Source organism: Aquarana catesbeiana, linkage group LG09 (genome assembly GCF_042186555.1).
Source record: "Aquarana catesbeiana isolate 2022-GZ linkage group LG09, ASM4218655v1, whole genome shotgun sequence".
In the NCBI taxonomy this organism is placed as follows: Eukaryota; Metazoa; Chordata; class Amphibia; order Anura; family Ranidae; genus Aquarana; species Aquarana catesbeiana.
The window spans coordinates 253,898,548-253,920,694 of NC_133332.1; the positions used below are offsets into that span (position 1 = coordinate 253,898,548).

Sequence of the window (22,147 nt, forward strand, 5' to 3'; positions counted from 1 at the left end):
TGAATATAGATCCATACTACACCATCAGCGCAGCATGTCGGTGCCCATCAGCGCAGCATGTCGGTGCCCATCCATGCCTCCTTATCAGTGCTGCCTCCGCGGTGCCCATCAGTGCCCATCCATGCCTCCTTATCAGTGCGGCCTCAGCGGCACCCATCAGTGCAGCATATCAGTGCCTATCCATGCCTTCTTATCAGTGCGGCCACAGCAGCACCCATCAGTGCGGACTCAGCGGCGCCCATCAGTGCGGCCTCAGCGGCACCCATCAGTGCAGCATATTGGTGCCCATCAGTGCAGCATATCAGTGCCTATCCATGCCTCGTTATCAGTGCGGCCTCAGTGGTGCCCATCAGTGCAGCATATCAGTGCCTATCCATGCCTCCTTATCAGTGCGGCCACAGCAGCGCCCATCAGTGCGGCCTCAGCAGGGCCCATCAGTGCGGAAGAAAAATTACTTATTTGCAAAATTTCACCACAGAAACAAAGTAAAAAACATTTTAAAAAAAAATAAGCAATTGCAGTCTTTTTCATTTATGTAGCAAAAAAAAAAAAACCCCAGTTGTGATTAAATACCACCAAAAGAAAGCCCTGGGGGTTACAGTGTTGTATGAACACGCAATTGTCATTCAAAGTGTGACAGCACTGAAAGCTGAAAATTGGTCTGGGCAGGATGGGGGTGAAAGTTCTGCGCACATCTAAATGCAGCGTTTTTTTCTGCTCGTGTAAATGAGCCCTCAGTGAGATCCCGTCGCACTAAAATTTCCTGTCCTCCGTTGGGGCTCTAGCCGCGCATCCTGAGCTGCAACTCCACATGTACATATGGCAGTTATTACATGGAAATATTCCAAAAGTCTCTGTTCCGAATATGGGAAATATCGCTACAATAATTACAGAGGCACGCCGTACTGAAGCATGCATCCTCTGCAGTACTTCTCCTTTTAAGTCGAATGTAACATTTCGGGGATAGTCTCTCGCTTGTAATTACAGTTTGTGATTGAAACAAAATGCGTATAATTAAAAACATATCCCTAAACGCTGGCAAGGATTTTGAACCCCACCTATTTAAATCTAAACATGAAGGTTTGAGTATTACATAGCAAAGTCATCTCAACGGATCATTTTGAGCCGCTCCACCTTTCTGTACTGTCACTCGATTTGCTGTACTCTCGCAGCTGGACTGTCTTAAAGCTGAACTCTGGAAAATAAAAAAAAATCACCCCTACAGTAGGGCTCCCCCACTTACCTTATTCTTTGCTTCCCTGGTAGCCGGTGTTCTCCTTTTTTGTCCAACACTCCTGGGATGTTGTCCGGCCCTTTCTGTCCTCACATATAATTCAGGACTGCTGGTTCTGTATTGTTCATGATGACGATGGAAAGTCTGTGAGCAGACGAGTGGTGAAGGGGGAAGCAGCTTCGGGGAAATGCAACCGGAAGGAAGCGTGCAGATGAGAAGAATAAGGTAAGTATTACTGCTTAAACACCTAAGCCAGCTTTCTCAACTGTTTTACTTTCCAGGAACCTTTATAGAATATTTTGGGTCCCACGGACCCCTGCTAAAACCTAATAATTTGGGGGTCAGTGGAAAAAATGCCTCTTACGTTGGTGGTCATTGGAAAGAATGTCCCCCTTATGGTGGTGCTCTTGATGCCACCCTTCCAGACAGCTAAAAACATGGTTAGGTTTATGCAGCTGGCTTTGAATCATGTAGGCACCATCAAATAGGAGTTAAATCAGCAACGGCTCAATGAACTCCTAGCAACTTCTCTAAGAAACCCAGGGTTTCGGGGAACCCTGGTTGAGAATGGCTGCCCTAGACCTCTTAAAGAACCTCAGGGTTTCACAGAACCCTGGTTGAGAATGGCTGCCCTAGACCTCTTAAAGAACCCCAGCGTTCCACAGAACCCTGGTTGAGAATGGCTTCCCTAGACTTCTTAATGAACCCCGGGGTTCTACGGATCCTTGGTTAAGAATGGCTGCCCTAGACCTCTGAAAGAACCACAGGGTTCAATGAAACCCTGGTTGTGAATGGCTGCCCTAGGGTTCCCAAAAGAATCCCGGGGTTCCTCCAAACCCTAGTCAAGAATGGCTGGCCTAGACCTCTCCAGGAACCCTGGTTGAGAATGGCTGCCCTAGACTAAACATGAATTTAACCCTTGCCGCCTAATGAGGAATCCCGATGGCAATGGTCATTTTTTTTTTTTAGCTGCTCAAAGTTCGGCTTCGTTTAGAGCTGTTTCTTTTAAACACTATTTTTTTGCTGCGTGCATCAGCATGCACGTTAATGTACGTTGTGTTAAGACAGCCCATTCATTTTCAATGGACTGCCAACGCACAGCAACCAGATGTGCAGCATTTTTCTTTTTAATGAGTCAATAGGTGCCTAATGACCTTGTGCCTTGGGGTGCCAACTACTAGCTAATAGTTGCTGTAACAATCCATGAACCTTTGCTGTCTGCTGGCTGTTCATAACATCTCAGCTCTGATTTCTGCTGTGCACACCTGACCTTTTTTAGTGAACTTTAAAGCAAGGCCGGAACCTGAAACATGTGCCTGATCAACTGGTTTCAAATTTTTTTTCATTCCCTGGATAAGGGGTGTCTAACTCTCACTTCTTCCTTGCTGTTCTTGCCTTGGGTTATTCCTTTGTATTTTCTGGACTGTCTTTGAAGTCAGCCTATTCTGATCATCATCTCTGCTGTTGTCATTTTTTGTGTTCCTGTCTGGATCGTGGACTCTGCAACTTGACTTTATCATTTGCCTACTAACTCTGCTCTGGTTTTGCAAGTCGGTGGATTATGTTGGACAGCAAATGAACATGTTGTATTTGAAGTTGATGTGCTGAAAGCAGAAAAAAATAGGCATCACAGTTGTGTATGGGGCTGCGTAGTTGTAAACCAGTCAGGATGCCCATGCCAACCCTTGTCCACTGCCAAAAACATTTACAATGGGCACGTGAGCATCAGAACTGGACCACAGGGCGATGAAAGAAGGTGGCCTGAATCGTGTTTTCTTTTACATAATGTGGATGGCCGGTGTGTGTGCGTTTCATACCTGGCACCACAATGCTGTATGGGAAGAAGGCAAGCCAGCAGAGGCAGTGTGATGCTTTGGCAAATGTTCTCCTGGGAAACCTTGGGTCCTACCTAATCATTCTTGATGACCAAGTAGACCGCTTCATGACAGCAGTGTTTCCCAATGGCCTCTTTTGCCAAGATAATTCTTCCTAACTTTGTAAAAATGATTCCTTCAGAGGTCTAGTGATGACCACGATTTGATGGATCAGGGTTTTTTTACTAGCAAATGGGGGGACCTATGCAATATTAGGTGGGTGGTCCTAATGTTATGTTTGATCGGTGTGTTTTCTCCTAGTTCTTTTTCATTCCCTGATATACTCGGGTGGTAAAGGCAGGGGAATTTCGTAATATTGCATTCTGCTTGCTCTCTATACAGAGAAGGCTTCCCTTCCTTGATGTGTGCCCCTTTGAGGACGACGTCAGGGTTAATAACAGATGTTGCAGAGCTCTTCCCCCTGTACCTGTGCCAAGCAATGACTCAGTCATCCAAGGCTCAGCTGCAGTGCTCCACACTCCCTGTTAGGGGCCCTGGCTGGGTGAATGGAGAAAGGTCTTCCCCAACGAGTCTTTTTTTTTTTTTTTTTTTTTTTCTTGAACGTTTCTATAAAGCGGTTTATGGTCACCAAGCTGGGCAGTTAAAGGTCGGTAATTCAGCAATGCAAATGTTAAAGCAAATTACGCTTTACTATCTGACGCGTGGGGTCCCATGCAGCAAACTTGTGGACGTTTTGTTCATCGCACATCCCCTGAAGGCGTCTTTGGAAACCACCAGATGGTGATAACATTGGAAATCTTTAACTGAAATTCTCTTATTGCTTTTCCCCGAGGAGAACTTTACTGCCGGTGACATAAGGCAGACTTGTCTGCTCAGTAATGGTCCTGACAGGCCTGGTGCCCTATGGGAACCAATATTCATTGGGATAGACATTATCCTGACAACCTGTATTTTCCTAATCCTACCTCCAATTTCCTGTGAAATCATTGGGTGGTGTATTTAGGGGCTCACAAACACAAATGCATTTGTTTTAGTGACAATTTTTTTTTTTTTTTTACCAATCTGAACGCAGATCTATTGTTTTATATATGAGCCCATGCACACAGCTGCATAAAAATAATAAAATCTGAGGTCAGTAATTTACATGTGTGCCTATACAAACACATTTACGTGCATAAACATGAACAGTGCCTTAAAAAAGTATTCATACCCCTTGAAGTTTTCCACGTTTTGTCATGTTACAACCAAAAACGTAAATGTATTTTATTGGTATTTTATGTGATAGACCAACACAAAGTGGCACATAATTGTGAAGTGGAAGGAAAATTATGGTTTTCTTTTGCTTTCATTATGCTTTTTTTTGGCACCACCATGTTTCATGGTAGGGATGGTGTGTTCAGGGTGATGTGCGGTGTTGGTTTTCCGCCACATATAGCGTTTTGCTTTTATGCCAAAAATTCCAATTTTGGTCTCATCTGACCAGAGCACCTTCTTCTGCGTTTGTGTCTCCCACGTGGCTTCTCGCAAATGGGGCTTCTTATGGCTTTCTTTCAACAATGGCTTTTGTTCTTACCACTCTTCCATAAAGGCCAGATTTGTGGAGTGCATGACTAATAGTTGTGCTGTGGACAGATTGAGCTGTGGATCTCTGCAGCACCTCCAGAGTTACAATGGACCTCTTTTCTGCTTCTCTGAATGCTCTCCTTGCCTGGCCTGTCAGTTTAGGTGGACGGCCATGTCTTGGTAGGTTTGCAGTTGTGCCATAATCTTTCCATTTTCAGATGGGTTGAACAGTTCTCCGTGAGATGTTCAAAGCTTGGGATATTTTTTATAACCTAACCCGGCTTTAAACTTCTCCACAACTTTATCCTTGACCTGGATCAGAAAGACTCGGCTGAATGTTCAAGTTACCACCCAATATCTCTTATTAACGTTGACCTTAAAATATATGCAAAATTATTAGCAGATTGACTTAAATTGGTCATTCTGTCTATTAGTCTTGATCAGGTTGGTTTTGTCCCCACTCCTGAAGCACGAGATACTACTATTAAAAAAAAATATTGCTTCTCTCTCATTGTCAATCATGAAGGAACCCTCTTTGTCTCCTCTCAATTGACACGGAAAAAGTGTTTGATCTGGGTATTTTTGAAAGCAACATTGGAGCAAATTGGCTTATCCCTGGGTATTATCCATAAAGGCCCTACAGCTCGGATTAAGGTAAATGGTTTACTCACGGATCGAGTTCACATAGCTAATGGGACCTGTCAAGGATGTCTTCTTTCACCGCTTCTGTATATGGCAATGGAACACTTGGCGGTAGCTTTGCGCTCCAATAATTCAATACAAGGCATGGACATCATTGGAAAACAATACAAGATTAGTTTATTTGTGGATGACCTCCTGTTCCATATTACCAATCTGATAATAACTTTCCCCTTGCCATTAAAGGAAATGGAACTATTTGACCCTTTAAAGGGTCAGAGGAGTGCAATTCATTTTGCACTCCCTCTCTCTGCTGACGTCACAGGAATCAGTTCAGGCACCATGTCATGACAAAGTCTGGATCCGCCAGGTGTCTGGACTGATGCCCGTCTCAGCCTCTCAGCGAGCCGCTGAGAGGCTGAGACAGCCGCTCCCTGCCCCTCCACAGCCCCTCCACGCCCCAATGCTCCAGTGAGTGCAGAGAGGAGAGCTGTAAGAACGGAGCAGCTCTCCACTCGGGGATCTGTAAGAACCGAGCCATCGGGGATGTTCGATCTGCATCCACCTAGGTAAGTATGAATGGGCAAAAAAAAAAAATCAAAAAATTTTAAAATCAATGCTACCAAATCATATTGTTTAGATATAATCACTTCTGGCAGGTACTCGAGATTCCATTTCAGATAAATTCCCTTCCAGTGTGCGCAGCACTCTATAAAATATCTGAGTCCAAATACCGTCTCAATTTCAAAAACTACAAGTTAAATTACTGTCTGCTCCTGAATAACATGCAGCAGCACCTTAAGACATGGTCATCAATGCGTCACTCCTGGCCAGGACAGATATTCCTCTTTAAGATGGACAGCCTCCCTAGATTTCTCTACATCTTTCAAACAATTCTGATTAGGATTATTTTTTTGATCGGCACATTCTATATTACTTAAGTTTCTTTATTCGAGAGCTTCAGCAAGACTTGGGTATGATATCCTGGTGAGGAAGGGAGAAGCTGGTGGAGCAGGTCTGCTTCACCTAGTATTATACTATACCGTGCCACTGCTTAGCAGAATATTAGATTGGTTCCATCATGGCTCTCTCAAGCAGTGGGTCACTCTTGAGTCGGATTTATTGGCAGTACCATTGACCTCTCTTTCATGGTTGCTTCCAACGGACCACCGCTTCCTTCACAGCCAACACTCCTGCTCTCCTTGCTTTTATGCGCCTGGGATAAGACTATCGCTTCATATAGTATATCCTTGTGCCGGGACCTCTTATCCCGATTTCGGGGAATCCAGGGTTTCTCCCTGCCCAGATAAGGGCTTTCTTTGCTGGCAACCATCACAACCATCTCCTATCCTATATGTACTCACCTCGAAGGGCTTGAAACCCCTGAGCCGAGCTTAGCTCTTTTTCTTGTGTCGGACGAGAAGATTGGCTTTAATATTTCCAACTATGTCATTTGTATAATGGGCTGGGGAGGAGCTGCTTTGTAGGGACCTTACCAAGTTTGAGAAGCTGTGTCTTTCTGAACAAAAATGAATAATACCCTTTCCAAAATATACAGAATCCTCTTATCTCATGCATTTTTCCCCACTGTTCCTTCTATATCCAAGACTGGGAGTGAGAATTGGGCATTAAATTGGCCGCTGAGGAATGGGATAATGTCCTTTTTCCTTATATTTAAACCAACCTTAGCTTCCCACTCGCAAGAGAGAAACTATACAAACTTAACCAGATGGTATCGTTGCCTGGTCCTTTTAAATAAAATGAACCCGGCCATACCAGACCAATGTTGGAGATGTGGTGAGCCTGGTGGTATACATCTACACATGTGGTGGTCTTGTCCAGCAATACATTCATACTGGTCTGCCATATTCTGTCTAAGACACTTGATCACGGGTAAGAACTGACCAGAGACCCCGGAGTTTGCCCTCTTATCTCTGATTCTGGGATAAATTACATCTCTCAAAAGGAAATATTTAGATTTTTGCTGATGGCAGGTAGATGACAAAATGTGGAAAATTTCAAGGGGTATGAATACTTTTTCAAGGCGCTGCCCACACCCTCATACATTTAATACTTAGCTTTAAGACATGAAATATGAGCAAAGCAGATCTCTCTATAGTGTGAACCTGTTTCAATGCAGAGCACTAAGTGTGATTTCTGTCTGCTGTTTCCTTGCTCTATCTGCATGAGTCATTTCTAACAAGTTTTTCCTGACACCAAGAGAAAAATGGCGAAGGGAGTGAGCTCCAGTTGATTGACAGTCTTAGCTCTGTTCCTGTGTGCTGTGTGAGGGGGGAGGAGGGGTGTCCTTTCTTCTCCTCCTCCTCCTCCCACTCCCCACCTGATGTATGGTGACACTGTGATGGGCCCACCTGCTGTATGGGGACACTGTGATGGGCCCACCTGCTGTATGGGGACACTGTGATGGGCCCACCTGCTGTATGGGGACACTGTGATGGGCCCACATGATGTAAGGGGACACTGTGATGGGCCCACCTGCTGTAAGGGGACACTGTGATGGGCCCACCTGCTGTAAGGGGACACTGTGATGGGCCCACCTGCTGTAAGGGGACACTGTGATGGGCCCACCTGCTGTAAGGGGACACTGTGATGGGCCCACCTGCTGTAAGGGGACACTGTGATGGGCCCACCTGCTGTAAGGGGACACTGTGATGGGCCCACCTGCTGTAAGGGGACACTGTGATGGGCCCACCTGCTGTAAGAGGACACTGTGATGGGCCCACCTGCTGTAAGGGGACACACTGATGGGCCCACCTGCTGTAAGGGGACACACTGATGGGCCCACCTGCTGTAAGGGGACACACTGATGGGCCCACCTGCTGTAAGGGGACACACTGATGGGCCCACCTGCTGTAAGGGGACACACTGATGGGCCCACCTGCTGTAAGGGGACACACTGATGGGCCCACCTGCTGTAAGGGGACACACTGATGGGCCCACCTGCTGTAAGGGGACACACTGATGGGCCCACCTGCTGTAAGGGGACACACTGATGGGCCCACCTGCTGTAAGGGGACACACTGATGGGCCCACCTGCTGTAAGGGGACACACTGATGGGCCCACCTGCTGTAAGGGGACACACTGATGGGCCCACCTGCTGTAAGGGGACACACTGATGGGCCCACCTGCTGTAAGGGGACACACTGATGGGCCCACCTGCTGTAAGGGGACACACTGATGGGCCCACCTGCTGTAAGGGGACACACTGATGGGCCCACCTGCTGTAAGGGGACACACTGATGGGCCCACCTGCTGTAAGGGGACACACTGATGGGCCCACCTGCTGTAAGGGGACACACTGATGGGCCCACCTGCTGTAAGGGGACACACTGATGGGCCCACCTGCTGTAAGGGGACACACTGATGGGCCCACCTGCTGTAAGGGGACACACTGATGGGCCCACCTGCTGTAAGGGGACACACTGATGGGCCCACCTGCTGTAAGGGGACACACTGATGGGCCCACCTGCTGTAAGGGGACACACTGATGGGCCCACCTGCTGTAAGGGGACACACTGATGGGCCCACCTGCTGTAAGGGGACACACTGATGGGCCCACCTGCTGTAAGGGGACACACTGATGGGCCCACCTGCTGTAAGGGGACACACTGATGGGCCCACCTGCTGTAAGGGGACACACTGATGGGCCCACCTGCTGTAAGGGGACACACTGATGGGCCCACCTGCTGTAAGGGGGGACTTTGATGGGGACATTTTGAAAGGGGGCACACTTATGGGAGACACCAGATGTAAGGGGGTGTCACGGAACGTCCCACACTCCGCTTGAGTGCTTCCGTCAGTATACCGCTTCCTAAGTTCTGGAACACGAGTCCAATGGATCTGGCTATAGGAACCCCCAAGAACTAGACAACACCAGTCTTGGAGTACATCAGAACTAATCTTTATTTGAGATCTCCCACACATTTATACACCAGGATGACTCAAAGCTAACCTAATTAACATGAGCTCCAATAGGAGTCGTCCCGTCTCCTACATTGTATAGAGGACAATGTGATCAGCTCATTCAATTTACACACATTACCATAAACATCAACTCAGGGTTAATTAGAACAAACAACAATGAGTTGAATAACCTTAGAACCTAGACTAAACTTATTTACATTAAACCCATTATAGCTGACATCAGACAGGTGAGTGGAGTTGATGACATTAGCATCTCCTCACAGGATGTGTCCCAACAGTATAATTCAGTCTTATCATTCTAATATGGCATATAACGGGTTCCAGAGTCTGTGTGTTTTGGGGGGATATGGAGCTGAATCCAAAGTAACACCAACCCCAGGGTCCCCAGGCATACAGCTCACAGAGAGCACCATTCCCCCAAATGCTAGGGCCCATAATCGGTGGGCAAGAGGCTTGCGTTCAGTCCCCTCCAACAGCCTCTGTCCCGGGTGAGTTTGTCAAATTTCTCCCCTTTCGGCAGGAGACTAACAAAGGAGGAGACCCCTAGACGGGTTGACTCCGAAGTTAGTAAGTAGCTCCAGTCCTCTAATGCCTGTACCCACACAGTACCCCAAATAAATTGTTCCAAACAAAGCATTACTCACCCAGCCAACCTCTGCCTCTCTCAGAGAACATATCTGCCGCTGGGGAGAGGCCTGGACTGACCCTTCTCCCTGGAGTCCTTTCTGCCGCTGGAGAGAAGGCAGGGTGACTGGGCTCACTCTGTCATGCTGTTGGGGATCTGGGCCCACTGTCCAGCATCCCTGGGGTATACAGGTGGAGACTGAAGTCCCATCCACCTTCACAGGAAATCCATCCTCTGTTAGTTGAGGGCAGAGTCCAGCAGTCTTCGGCCCTGTTGCCAGCCCTTCTGCTGGAAACCCCACACCATCTATTCCAGCTAACTGTTGGGGAGGGAGGCCGACTGCCCCACCTCCCTGGAACTCTGTAGTTGTTGCCGGTGCTGGGCAGAGGTTGGTAGCACTCTGCCCTGTTGCCAGCACTTCTGCTGGGGACTCCGCATCCTCCGCTCCGGCTAACCGTTGGGGCAGGAGGCTGGCTTCCTCCACTCCCAAACTGTGTAGCTGCCATTGGGGAGGTGAGCTGGCTGCTTCCTTTTCCATTCCCTCATCTGGCTGCTGGGACGACATGTCGATGGTACTGTCTCCCAGGTGCACTGATCTTTGCTGGGGAGGGAAGGCCACTTCCTCCACCCTGGCCAACTGTTGGGGAGGGACAACACACACCTCCTCTCCCTTCTCCCCCTGTATCTGCTGCTGGGAAGTGATTGCCACCTTCTCACCCTGAGCCTCCGAAACTGCCACAGGTGTGGGGCAGAGGTCTTGGACCCTCTGTCTGGTTGCCAGCACTTCTGCTGGGGGTTTGCTAGGTGGTTCCTCCTCTACAGAAACGTCTAATAAATCCCCAGTCTCTGGAATTGGTAAAAGTGTGGGACAGAGGTCTTGGACCCTCTGTTCAGTTACCAGATCTTCAGCTGGAGAAGTTTGTTTTAACTCCATAGATGCTGTTGGCAGAAAATCACATGTCCCTGTCAGTGTTGTGGGAGAAAGGCCGACTACCTCTTCTCTCAAGAAGGCCGAAGCCACTGTTGGTGCTGGGCAGAACACAGTGAACTTTGGCCCTGATAGCAGCTCTTCTGCTGGAGGCTCATCAGGTTGTTTTTCCTCAGCAGAAAAGTCTATCAAATCCCATGTCTCTGCAACTGATGTCTGGGGATAGAGGTTCACCATCTCCTGTCCATGGAACCCAGAAGATGCTATCATTTCTGGGCAGAGGTTAGCAGAGCTCTGCCCTGTTGTCAGCACTTCAGGTTTGGGGACGGCAATCTCCGGATTTTCCACTGCCGATTCTCTGGCATGCTGCTGAACTTGTTCTAGCAGTTTCCTGTATGCCCTTTCCAGATGCTGTTCCTTCCTTAGCAAATGGTCCAGATCAGGTTTGAGCTCTGAGACCCCTGCAAGACTGAGCATAGACTCTCTATATTCTCTCAGGTCCTCAAGGTCAGGTTCCCCTTCATCGCCAAACATAAAAAGATCTGTAAGGTTCTCCCACAGCAATCCAGGGCCGCCAAAGTCATATCCCTCCGGAGAGCATTCTGTTGTCTCCCCTAAATATCCCTCCTCTGCGTGCCATTGCAGAGCCCGATAACGATTGTCCAGCTCTATCTCCTGCTGGACCAACCTGTCCAACTCAGTCACCCATTGCTCCTGGGGCTGCTCTCCCAGGAATGCCATCCGCAATGCCCGTTGGTCACTGGCCCGTTGCTCTTGGGTTGGAAAGCACTTGCCCTGTTTTATACCAGCGAGACGGAGGGCTGCAATCCAGAGCTCCACCCGAATTTGCTGCCTAAGCTCCAGGTATTCATCCTCAGACACAGTCCTGGTGTATGTTGAAAGGATGATTCGCAGCAGCCCCGGGAATTCTGATGCCAGGTCCATATCTCCGCTGGGGTGACTGAAGTCTGCTATCCTGATCTTGGATCCAGGTGGAGGTTTAAATTTCCCAGACTGCAGGAAGCTTTCCCGCTGCTTGCCACCAATGTCACGGAACGTCCCACACTCCGCTTGAGTGCTTCCGTCAGTATACCGCTTCCTAAGTTCTGGAACACGAGTCCAATGGATCTGACTATAGGAACCCCCAAGAACTAGACAACACCAGTCTTGGAGTACATCAGAACTACTCTTTATTTGAGATCTCCCACACATTTATACACCAGGATGACTCAAAGCTAACCTAATTAACATGAGCTCCAATAGGAGTCGTCCCGTCTCCTACATTGTATAGAGGACAATGTGATCAGCTCATTCAATTTACACACATTACCATAAACATCAACACAGGGTTAATTAGAACAAACAACAATGAGTTGAATACCCTTCAAACCTAGACTAAACTTATTTACATTAAACCCATTATAGCTGACATCAGACAGGTGAGTGGAGTTGATGACATTAGTATCTCCTCACAGGATGTGTCCCAACAGTATAATTCAGTCTTATCTTTCTAATATGGCATATAACGGGTTCCAGAGTCTGTGTGTTTTGGGGGGACATGGAGCTGAATCCAAAGTAACACCAACCCCAGGGTCCCCAGGCATACAGCTCACAGAGAGCACCATTCCCCCAAATGCTAGGGCCCATAATCGGTGGGCAAGAGGCTTGCGTTCAGTCCCCTCCAACAGCCTCTGTCCCGGGTGAGTTTGTCACAGGGGGTCTTCTGATGAAGAAACCTGATGTAAGGGGGTACTCTTACGATGGCAACTGATTTATGGGTGTAGTCTGATGGGGGCAACCAATGTAATGCATTACTCTGGTAGGGGTCACGTGATGTAAGGGGGAACACTAATGAGGACATTTACAGTGTATTACCAAAGGGCATGGAGGAAACAGTAAGAAAAGCGCCAGAGGGCGTGGCTTGCACCAAAAAAAGAAAATAGATGCGTACAATCTTTCATGGCACAGACTTGTGATTCGGACCTCAGTCAGAAGAAAATTTTAGTGACCGGACCTCCTTGTATTTTAATTTACTATCCCTGCCCTAGATGTTAACCCCTTCCCAGCCAGTTTTATTAGTACAATGACAGTGTATAGTAATAGCACTGATCACTGGTACTGGTAATGTCAGTGGCAGTTAGTCAGCAGTCGTCGTCCCCCAGCATCAGTGTCAGATTGCCCGCCGCTCTATCACATCACGATCACATTCCCATGATCGCCGCCATTAGACTCCTGCTGCTCTTATACTATCTATTTCTCCTATTGGAAGTAGTTAGCCAATATGTCAGTTTTAACCTCTTTAGTCATATAGGAAATTTCTCCTTATCAATACCACTTTATGAAATGGCAATCCACATGGAGCCCAGCTGGGGTTTTTTAGGGACATAATACAGCTTTGTGACCATCCATAGAATAACAGGATATGACGAATCTTCCTAGCTAATGTACACAAACGGCTGCCTATGAAAAGATTATTGTGGTTGGTGGGAGCAGACTGTGGTCCTTGTTGGGAAGGGTACAATCCTCATTCATGGAGGAAAACCACCATGTTAATGACTACCTAGGCTGTACTGATTGTCTTTTTTTTTTCTCTTTTATTTCCGTCTTCTCAGCTGAATCCTTTAAAGAATTTTCTGACCTATTGCAGGAAGTGGAAGTAGAAAGGATGATGATGGTAAGACTATTGTGTTATTTTTACTATAGTTGGGAAATGTGCACGTGTTAGAGAGCTTGCTTTTTAGAAGTGGGACATGTCATTACATTACATTTCATATATATATATATATATATATATATATATATATATATATATATATATATATTTACACAGGGCCGCCATCAGGGGGAGACAGCCAATGCAGCGGTCCAGGGCTTTTTTCTGGCGGAACGTGCCGGCACGGCGTTCTGGCACCTCCGCAAGAGACAGTGAAGGAGAAGCGCTCTCTGTATACTATTGCTTTAGCAGAGCGGCCATGGAATGTGCTGATGCAGCTCACTTAGTTCTGGCCGCAGCCTGTCGGAGGGGAAGGTGGCATAATATCATCTGCACTCTGCCTCTCCCTGCAGACCGGATGTTGGTTTGGGTGCCAATTGCAGCTCAGCTGTATGGAAGAGCTGCACTGCCTGTAGCCTGCCTGACTGTGGACTGGAGGCAAGTTGTTAGACATCAAAGTTTTGGTAAATTGATTGACAATGTTGCTGGATGTGGGACTGTGCTGTGACTGTCTTTGTTGGATTGGGATGTGACTGTCTCTTTGCTATATGGGGATGTCTGTGCTGAATATATTGGGACGTCTCTTTGCTGGATGGGGGACGTCTCTTTGCTGGATGGGGGACGTCTCTTTGCTGGATGGGGGACGTCTCTTTGCTGGATGGGGGACGTCTCTTTGCTGGATGGGGGACGTCTCTTTGCTGGATGGGGGACGTCTCTTTGCTGGATGGGGGACGTCTCTTTGCTGGATGGGGGACGTCTCTTTGCTGGATGGGGGACGTCTCTTTGCTGGATGGGGGACGTCTCTTTGCTGGATGGGGGATGTCTCTTTGGATGGGGGACGTCTCTTTGCTGGATGGGGGACGTCTCTTTGCTGGATGGGGGACGTCTCTTTGCTGGATGGGGGACGTCTCTTTGCTGGATGGGGGACGTCTCTTTGCTGGATGGGGGACGTCTGCTAAATGGAGGCCAGTGGGCAGGCCCTGTGGAATATTGACGGGCCTAAAGCTGTGTAGGGGGCCCCAAAATTTCTGATGGCTGCCCTGTGTATTTAGACTGTGCGTGTGTGTGTGTATATTATAATATTTTTAATGTATAAATATATATTGAATTATTTTATGAATTTTCTTTTAAAGCTAAAATCCAGAATCACATATGGTCTAAATACGTTTGTCGCATATTCTTTAATAAATCTTGGTGTACTTTGTATATTTCTTCCAGATCTGTGCAGTAATCCAGTGTGAGACTTTTCCTTCCTGTAATAGACTGTTCACTGCTGCTCTCTCTCAATGTGCAAGGGGACTTGTCTTGTTTCCGCCCCTTCCTGTAGTTTTCTGCAGGCAGCCTGTGGTGGGTGGGGCCTACTGGACCCCTCCCACAGCTCTGCTCTCTGCACAGGGCTACGTACAGCACAGTGATAATATCACTGCTTCTTTTGCAAAGCAATAACTGGGTTCAACGTATTTGGTGCACACAAGGTGGATATAGATCCTTTTTGGGTTTTGAGGAAAATATTTAAATGAGTTTTTGTGCCTGTGCAGGTTAACAAATCATTTAAAGTTTATGCCAAGTCACTTGTTACATTCCCTGAATGGCCACCTGTGTTCTAGCAATCAAGGACACCAGGTGGCAGGTGCTAGAGGGCAAGAGCCTCCTCTGTCCTAGCCACCAACAAGGCTAGGGAGCAGGAGCTACATGAGTCTTGGCAACCAAGTACGATGGGAGGCAAGAGCTGCCTGGGTTGTGGTTACCAAGGACACTAGAGTGCAGGGACCCCCTACATCCTGGCAACCAAGGACTCTAGACCGCAGGAGCTGCCTGCATTCTAGCAACCAAAGACACTAGGTGGCAGGTTTTGCCTACATTCTAGCAACCATTGACACCAGACGGCATTGGCCACCTGTGTCCTAGCAGCCAAGGATGCTAGCGGGCAAGAATTGTCTATGTCCTAGCAATCACGGATTATGAGGTGCAGGAGCTGTCTGCGTAATAGTAACTAAGGACTAGGGATGAGCCGAACACCCCCCGGTTCGGTTCGCACCAGAACCTGCGAACGGACCGAAAATTCTCACGAGCGTTAGAACCCCATTGACGTCTATGGGACTCGAACGTTCGAAATCAAAAGTGCTCATTTTAAAGGCTAATTTGCATGGTATTGTCCTAAAAAGGATTTGGGGACCCGGGTCCTACCCCAGGGGACATGTATCAATGCAAAAAAAACTTTTAAAAACGGCCGTTTTTTCGGGAGCAGTGATTTTAATGATGGTTAAAGTAAAAAAAAAGTGAAATATTCCTTTAAATATCGTACCTGGGGGGTGTCTATAGTATGCCTGTAAAGTGGCGCGTGTTTCCCGTGTTTAGAACAGTCCCTGCACCAAATGTCATTTTTAAAGGAAAAAATCTCATTTAAAACTGCTTGCGGGTTTAATGTAATGTCGGGTCCTGGCAATATGGATGAAAATCAGTGAGACAAACGGCATGGGTATCCCCCAGTCCATTACCAGGCCCTTTGGGTCTTGTATGGATATTAAGGGGAACCCCGCACCCAAATTAAAATAAGGAAAGGTGTGGGGCCACAAGGCTCTATATACTCTGAACAGCAGTATACAGGCGGTGCAAACAAGACAGGGACTGTAGATTTGTTGTTAAGTAGAATCTGTTTGTCATTTTGAACGGGTACATTTTTAACGTGTTTAGCTCCAGCCAAAAAATCTTTTTTAAGCTTTTTGGAAAACATAGGGAAGGGTTATCACCCCTGTGACATTTGTTTTGCTGTCTTTCCTCCTCTTTAGAAGATTTCACCTCACTTTTTGTCCCAATGACAAATGTTTTTTGAAAATTTGGGTTTTTTTGTGGAACAAGGATTGGAAAGCATCAGTGGAAAGGAGAAATGTTGTCCCATATTAACTCTTACAGGAGAGAATTTCCCTTCCTAGGGGTAGATTTCATCTCACTTCCTGTTGTCTCCTTCCGTTTGCAAGTAGGAGTCGTTTGTAAGTTAGATGTTTGAAAGTAGGGGCCTGCCCTATATACTCAGCATAAATTTGGGCCTTAGGTGTTGTTGTGGCCACAACAACGTAAGCCCTCACAGGGCCCTGCTGTGAAATATTAGATCAAGAATTGTAATTACATGCCCCTGTTGAACAGGGGCAGAAAAATTGGGCCTTTGGTGGTGGTGGTGGTGGTGCTGGTGCCACAACACTGCAACCCCTCACAGACACTCTAGTTGGAACGCAGGAACGAGCCCTGCTGCAAAGTATTGCATCAAAAATTGTAATTACACGCCCCTGTTAAACAGGGGCAGAAAAATTGGGCCTTAGGCACTGGTGCTACAACACTGCAACCCCTCACAGACACTCTAGTTGGAACGCAGGAACGAGCCCTGCTGCAAAGTATTGCATCAAAAATTGTAATTACACGCCCCTGTTAAACAGGGGCAGAAAAATTGGGCCTTAGGCACTGGTGCTACAACACTGCAACCCCTCACAGACACTCTAGTTGGAACGCAGGAACGAGCCCTGCTGCAAAGTATTGCATCAAAAATTGTAATTACACGCCCCTGTTAAACAGGGGCAGAGTTTGGGCCTTAGGCACTGGTGCTGGTGCTACAACACTGCAACCCCTCACAGACACTCTAGTTGGAACGCAGGAACGAGCCCTGCTGCAAAGTATTGCATCAAAAATTGTAATCACACGCCCCTGTTAAACAGGGGCTGAAAAAATTGTGCCTTAGGCATTGGTGGTGGCGCCCAGAACCAAAAATGTTCTTTCAAGCTATCAGCGTGATGATTGAGGAGGAAGATGATAATTACTCAGGGATAGTCACTCAGCATCAGCATAGGCAGTCTTTGAAGGGATCTGAGATTTTTTAAAAAATTATTCGGTTACATCAGCATCAGGTGCTTGGTAGCTGGTGGTGATCCAAGAGTGATTCATTTTTATAAGGGTCAGTCGATCGACCGAGTCGGTGGACAGACGCACCCTGTGATTGGTTACAAAGCCTCCAGCAGCACTGAATGTGCGTTCCGAAAGAACGCTGGATGCAGGACAGGCCAGTAGCTCAATTGCATACTGTGCAAGCTCTGGCCAGTGATCCATCCTCAAGACCCAGTAACCCAGAGGAATTTCGGTGGGAAAGGTGTCCAAGTCTGATCTTGCCCCTAGGTATTCCTGCACCATGTAAAACAGACGCTGGCGATGGTTGCTGGAACCGATCATACCTTGGGGCTGCGGACCAAAAAATTGTCTGAACGCATCGGTCAGACGGCCACCTTCTCCACCGCTCCTTCTTTGACTGACCGAAGCCTCAGCAACACGTTGTCCAGAAACAGGAGTTTGTAACCTCCCAGTCTCTGGGAACGCGTTTCACAGACCTTTCTGCAAGGCCTCCCGAAGATGTTTCATCCTCTGCTCCCTCTGCGATGGCAAGATAAGGTCCGCAACCTTACCCTTGTAACGTGGATCAAGGAGGGTTGCCAGCCAGTATTGGTCCTTCTCCTTGATACCACGAATACGAGGATCCTTACGCAGGCTTTGCAGGATCAGGGAGGCCATGCAGCGCAGGTTTGCTGAGGCATTCGGTCCGGAGTCCTCTGGGTCACTAAGGACGACATGGTCCGCAGCCACCTCCTCCCAGCCACGTACAAGTCCATGTGTTTCTTGGGACTGATCCCTTAAAAACTGCTGCTGATGCTGAGTGCCAGGCACCACCTCCATACTGACACAATCTTCCTCCTCCTCCTCCTCCTCGTCCTCTTCCTGTGTGATCGGCGGGCATGCAGAAACACTGTCTGGATAAAGGGGGCCTTGAGAGCTAAGGAAGTCCTTCTCTTCCTGCCTCTGTTCTGCCTCAAGTGCCCTGTCCATTATTCCACGCAGCGTGTGCTCCAACAGGTGGACAAGGGGGACAGTGTCACTGATGCATGCACTGTCACTGCTCACCATCCTCGTGGCCTCCTCAAATGGTGACAGGACAGTGCATGCATCCCTGATCATGGCCCACTGGCGTGGGGAAAAAAAAACAAGCTCCCCTGACCCTGTCCTGGTGCCATAGTCACACAGGTACTCATTGATGGCCCTCTGCTGCGTGTGCAGCCCCTGCAGCATGGCCAACGTTGAGTTCCACCTGGTGGGCATGTCACAGATTAGGCGGTTCTTGGGCAGGTTAAACTCCTTTTGGAGGTCCGTCAGCCGAGCACTGGCATTATATGACCGGCGGAAATGCACACAGACTTTCCTGGCCTGCCTCAGGACATCCTGTAAGCCCGGGTACCTGCCCAAGAACCGCTGCACCACCAAGTTAAGGACGTGAGCCAAACAGGGCACATGGGTCATTTGTCCCTGTCGGAGGGCAGAGAGGAGGTTGTTGCCATTGTCGCAAACCACCATTCCTGCCTTAAGTTGGCGTGGCGTCAACCACCTCTGAACCTGCCCCTGCAGAGCTGACAGAACCTCTGCCCCAGTGTGGCTCTTGTCCCCCAAGCACACCAGCTCAAGCACCGCATGGCATCTTTTGGCCTGCGTACTTGCGTAGCCCCTTGAATGGCTACAGAGCACCGCTGGTTCCGAGGACAAAGCACAGGAAGAGGCCATGGAGGAAGAAGAAGAGGAGGGGGTGGAGGAGAGATGTGTGTCACAATCATTAGCATTTTGGAGGCGTGGTGGCAGAACAACCTCCAACACTACTGCACCTTGTCCTGCATCCTTCCCAGCTGCCAGCAGAGTCACCCAATGCGCCGTGAAACTTAAGTAACGTCCCTGTCCATGCCTGCTGGACCATGAGTCAGCGGTAATATGCACCTTACCGCTGACCGCCCTGTCCAGCGAGGCATGGACATTGCCTTCCACATGCCGGTAGAGAGCCGGAATCGCCTTCCGTGAGAAAAAATGGCGTTTAGGTACCTGCCACTGAGGAACCGCACATTCCACAAACTCACGGAAGGGGGCAGAGTCTACCAACTGAAAAGGTAGCAGTTGAAGTGCTAGCAATTTTGCCAAGCTAGCATTCAACCGCTGCGCATGTGGATGGCTGGGAGCAAACGTCTTTCGGCGGTGCAGCAGCTGGGGCAGGGAAATTTGCCTGGTACAATCTGAGGTCGGTGTACCAAAAGCAGATTGCCCACAAGTACTTGGCTGTGACACACCTAATTCTAAACCTTCATTCCTCTCAGTGCAGGTCTCAGAGAGGACTGAAGGTATAGTGGGGTTGGAGATCTCAGCTGATGAGGAGCAAGGAGAGGTCCTCTTTGTTCTTTGGTGTGGGTCTTTTAGATACGCTTGCCAACGAACTGCATGGCAGGTCAACATATGTCTGGTCAAGCATGTGGTACCCAAGGGGGAGATGTTTTGGCCACGCGAGATACGCTTGAGACATATGTTGCAAATAGCAGCGGTGCGATCTGATGCACTCGTCTCAAAAAAGGCCCACACCAAAGAACTTTTTGAATAACGCGCAGAGACTGCAGCGCCCTGCACATGTGGAGCTTTGGGGTGTGATGCAGTCAATGTGCTGCCCTTAGGCTGGCCCCTGGAGGGCATCCTGCCTCGTTGGTGATGTGCCTCCTCCTCCTCCTCTCTCCTATCAGGCACCCACGTTGAGTCAGTGACCTCATCATCCCCTCCCTCCTCATCACTGGAGCAAACCTGGCAGTATGCTGCAGCAGGGGGAGCATGACTGTCAGATTGCTGTCCTTCTTTGGCACCCCCTCTGTCTGCGCTCATGTTACTGCCTTCATCGAGCTCAGTATCATCATCAGAGCCTTCCAAACGCTGGGCATCCTCCTGGAGCATGTGCCCAACACTGTGGTCAAACAGTTCGAGGGACTCCTCAGGAGGACATGGTGGGGCTAGGGAAGGAGTCACTGATGACATTGAGCCGAGGGAAGAGGCCGCTGCTTTGCCAAAGTACCCTGGGCATGGGTGAGAGAGGATGAGGAGGATGAGGACGGCTTGGTCATCCACTCGACCAAGTCTTCCGCATGTTGTGGCTCAACACGGCCAGCTGCCGAAAAAAAGCCCAAGCGTGTCCCACGGCCACATGCTGATGAGGATGCACCGTCTCCATGACCAGCACTAGACACAGAGCCTGCTTGCCCTCTCTTATTGGCTTGTGACTGTCTGCCTCTCATTCTTGGCCTTCCAGACATACTAATGGCCTGTAGCTGCACTAAGCTGGGATATGTATATGTATGTATATATATATATATATATATGTACTGATACTGCAGCTAGCAAAATCAACTGCCTGCCTGTAGTATGAGAACACCACCAACCTTCTACAGGTAGCTTTAGCTCAACACTGTGAGGTGGACGCACCCCACTAACTTGTAGGTTTAGCTGAACACTGTGAGCAGGACGCACCCCACTAACTTGTAGGTTTAGCTGAACACTGTGAGGTGGACGCACCACACTAACTTGTAGGTTTAGCTGAACACTGTGAGCAGGACGCACCCCAATAACTTGTAGGTTTCGCTGAACACTGTGAGCAGGATGCACTGCACTAACTGTAAATAGTCTAGCTGCCTGACTGTGGTACTAATAGGATCAAAAGAACACCAGTAATTTTCTTCAGGTAGCTGTATATACTGTAACAAGACAAGCCTGCCTGTCAGTAAGAAGATAACAGGAACGGATCTAGCTGAACACTGTGAGGTGGACACACCACACTAACTTGTAGGTTTAGCTGAACACTGTGAGCAGGACGCACTGCACTAACTGTAAATAGTCTAGCTGCCTGACTGTGGTACTAATAGGATCAAAGGAACACCAGTAATTTTCTTCAGGTAGCTGTAAATACTGTAACAAGACAAGCCTGCCTGTCAGTAGGAAGATAACAAGAACGGATCTAGCTAAACTGAATACAGTGTATATATATATATATATATATATATATATATATATATATATATATATATGTGCAACACCTGGGATGCATATATATACACAATACACTGTAAGTGCAGCTAACTGACTGTTCTGCCTAATCTATCTAACTCAAATCAAATGTCACTGTCTGTCTCTCTCTCTCTCTCTCTCAATGAACGCCGGAACACACACTACACAGGGCCGCCGTGCAGGCGGCCTTATATAGTGTGGGGCGTGTACTAAATCCCCTGAGCCATAATTGGCCAAAGCCTCCTTGGCTTTGGCCAATTACGGCTCTCTGTTCAGGCGGCGCTGTGATTGGCCAAGCATGCGGGTCATAGTGCATGCTTGGCCAATCATCAGCCAGCAATGCACTGCGATGCCGCAGTGAATTATGGGCCGTGACGCGCCACACGAATTTGGCGCGAACGGCCCATATCGTTCGCAATTCGACGAACGATCGAACAGCCGATGTTCGAGTCGAACATGGGTTCGACTCGAACACGAAGCTCATCCCTACTAAGGACACTACAGTACAGGAGCCACCTATGTCCTAGCAACCAGAGACGCTAGGAAGCAGGACCTGCATGCGTTCTAGCAACCTATGACACCATGCAGCAGGGGCAAACTGTTTTCTAGCAGCCAAGAATGATAGAGGGCAAGAGCCTCCTATGCCTTAGCAACTAAGGACAATAAGGGGCAGGAGCTGCCTGCATCTTGTTAACCTATGACACTAGGGGCAGGAGGAGCTGCCTGCATCTTAGTAACCAAGGACACTAGGGGGGGTCTTGGCAACAAGATTAC

At 48.3% G+C, this 22,147-nt stretch overlaps 1 protein-coding gene across 3 annotated transcripts in view; it reads left to right on the forward strand.

Annotated features, from left to right (window-relative positions):
- Window positions 1-22,147, forward strand: part of OPHN1 (oligophrenin 1) — a 231,127-nt gene that overhangs the window by 57,558 nt on the left and 151,422 nt on the right. For all 3 annotated transcript variants that reach the window (XM_073600214.1, XM_073600213.1, XM_073600212.1), the window contains one exon: window positions 13,383-13,444. In XM_073600214.1, the coding sequence (XP_073456315.1) occupies window positions 13,383-13,444 (62 nt within the window). The remainder of the gene's footprint in view (window positions 1-13,382; window positions 13,445-22,147) is intronic.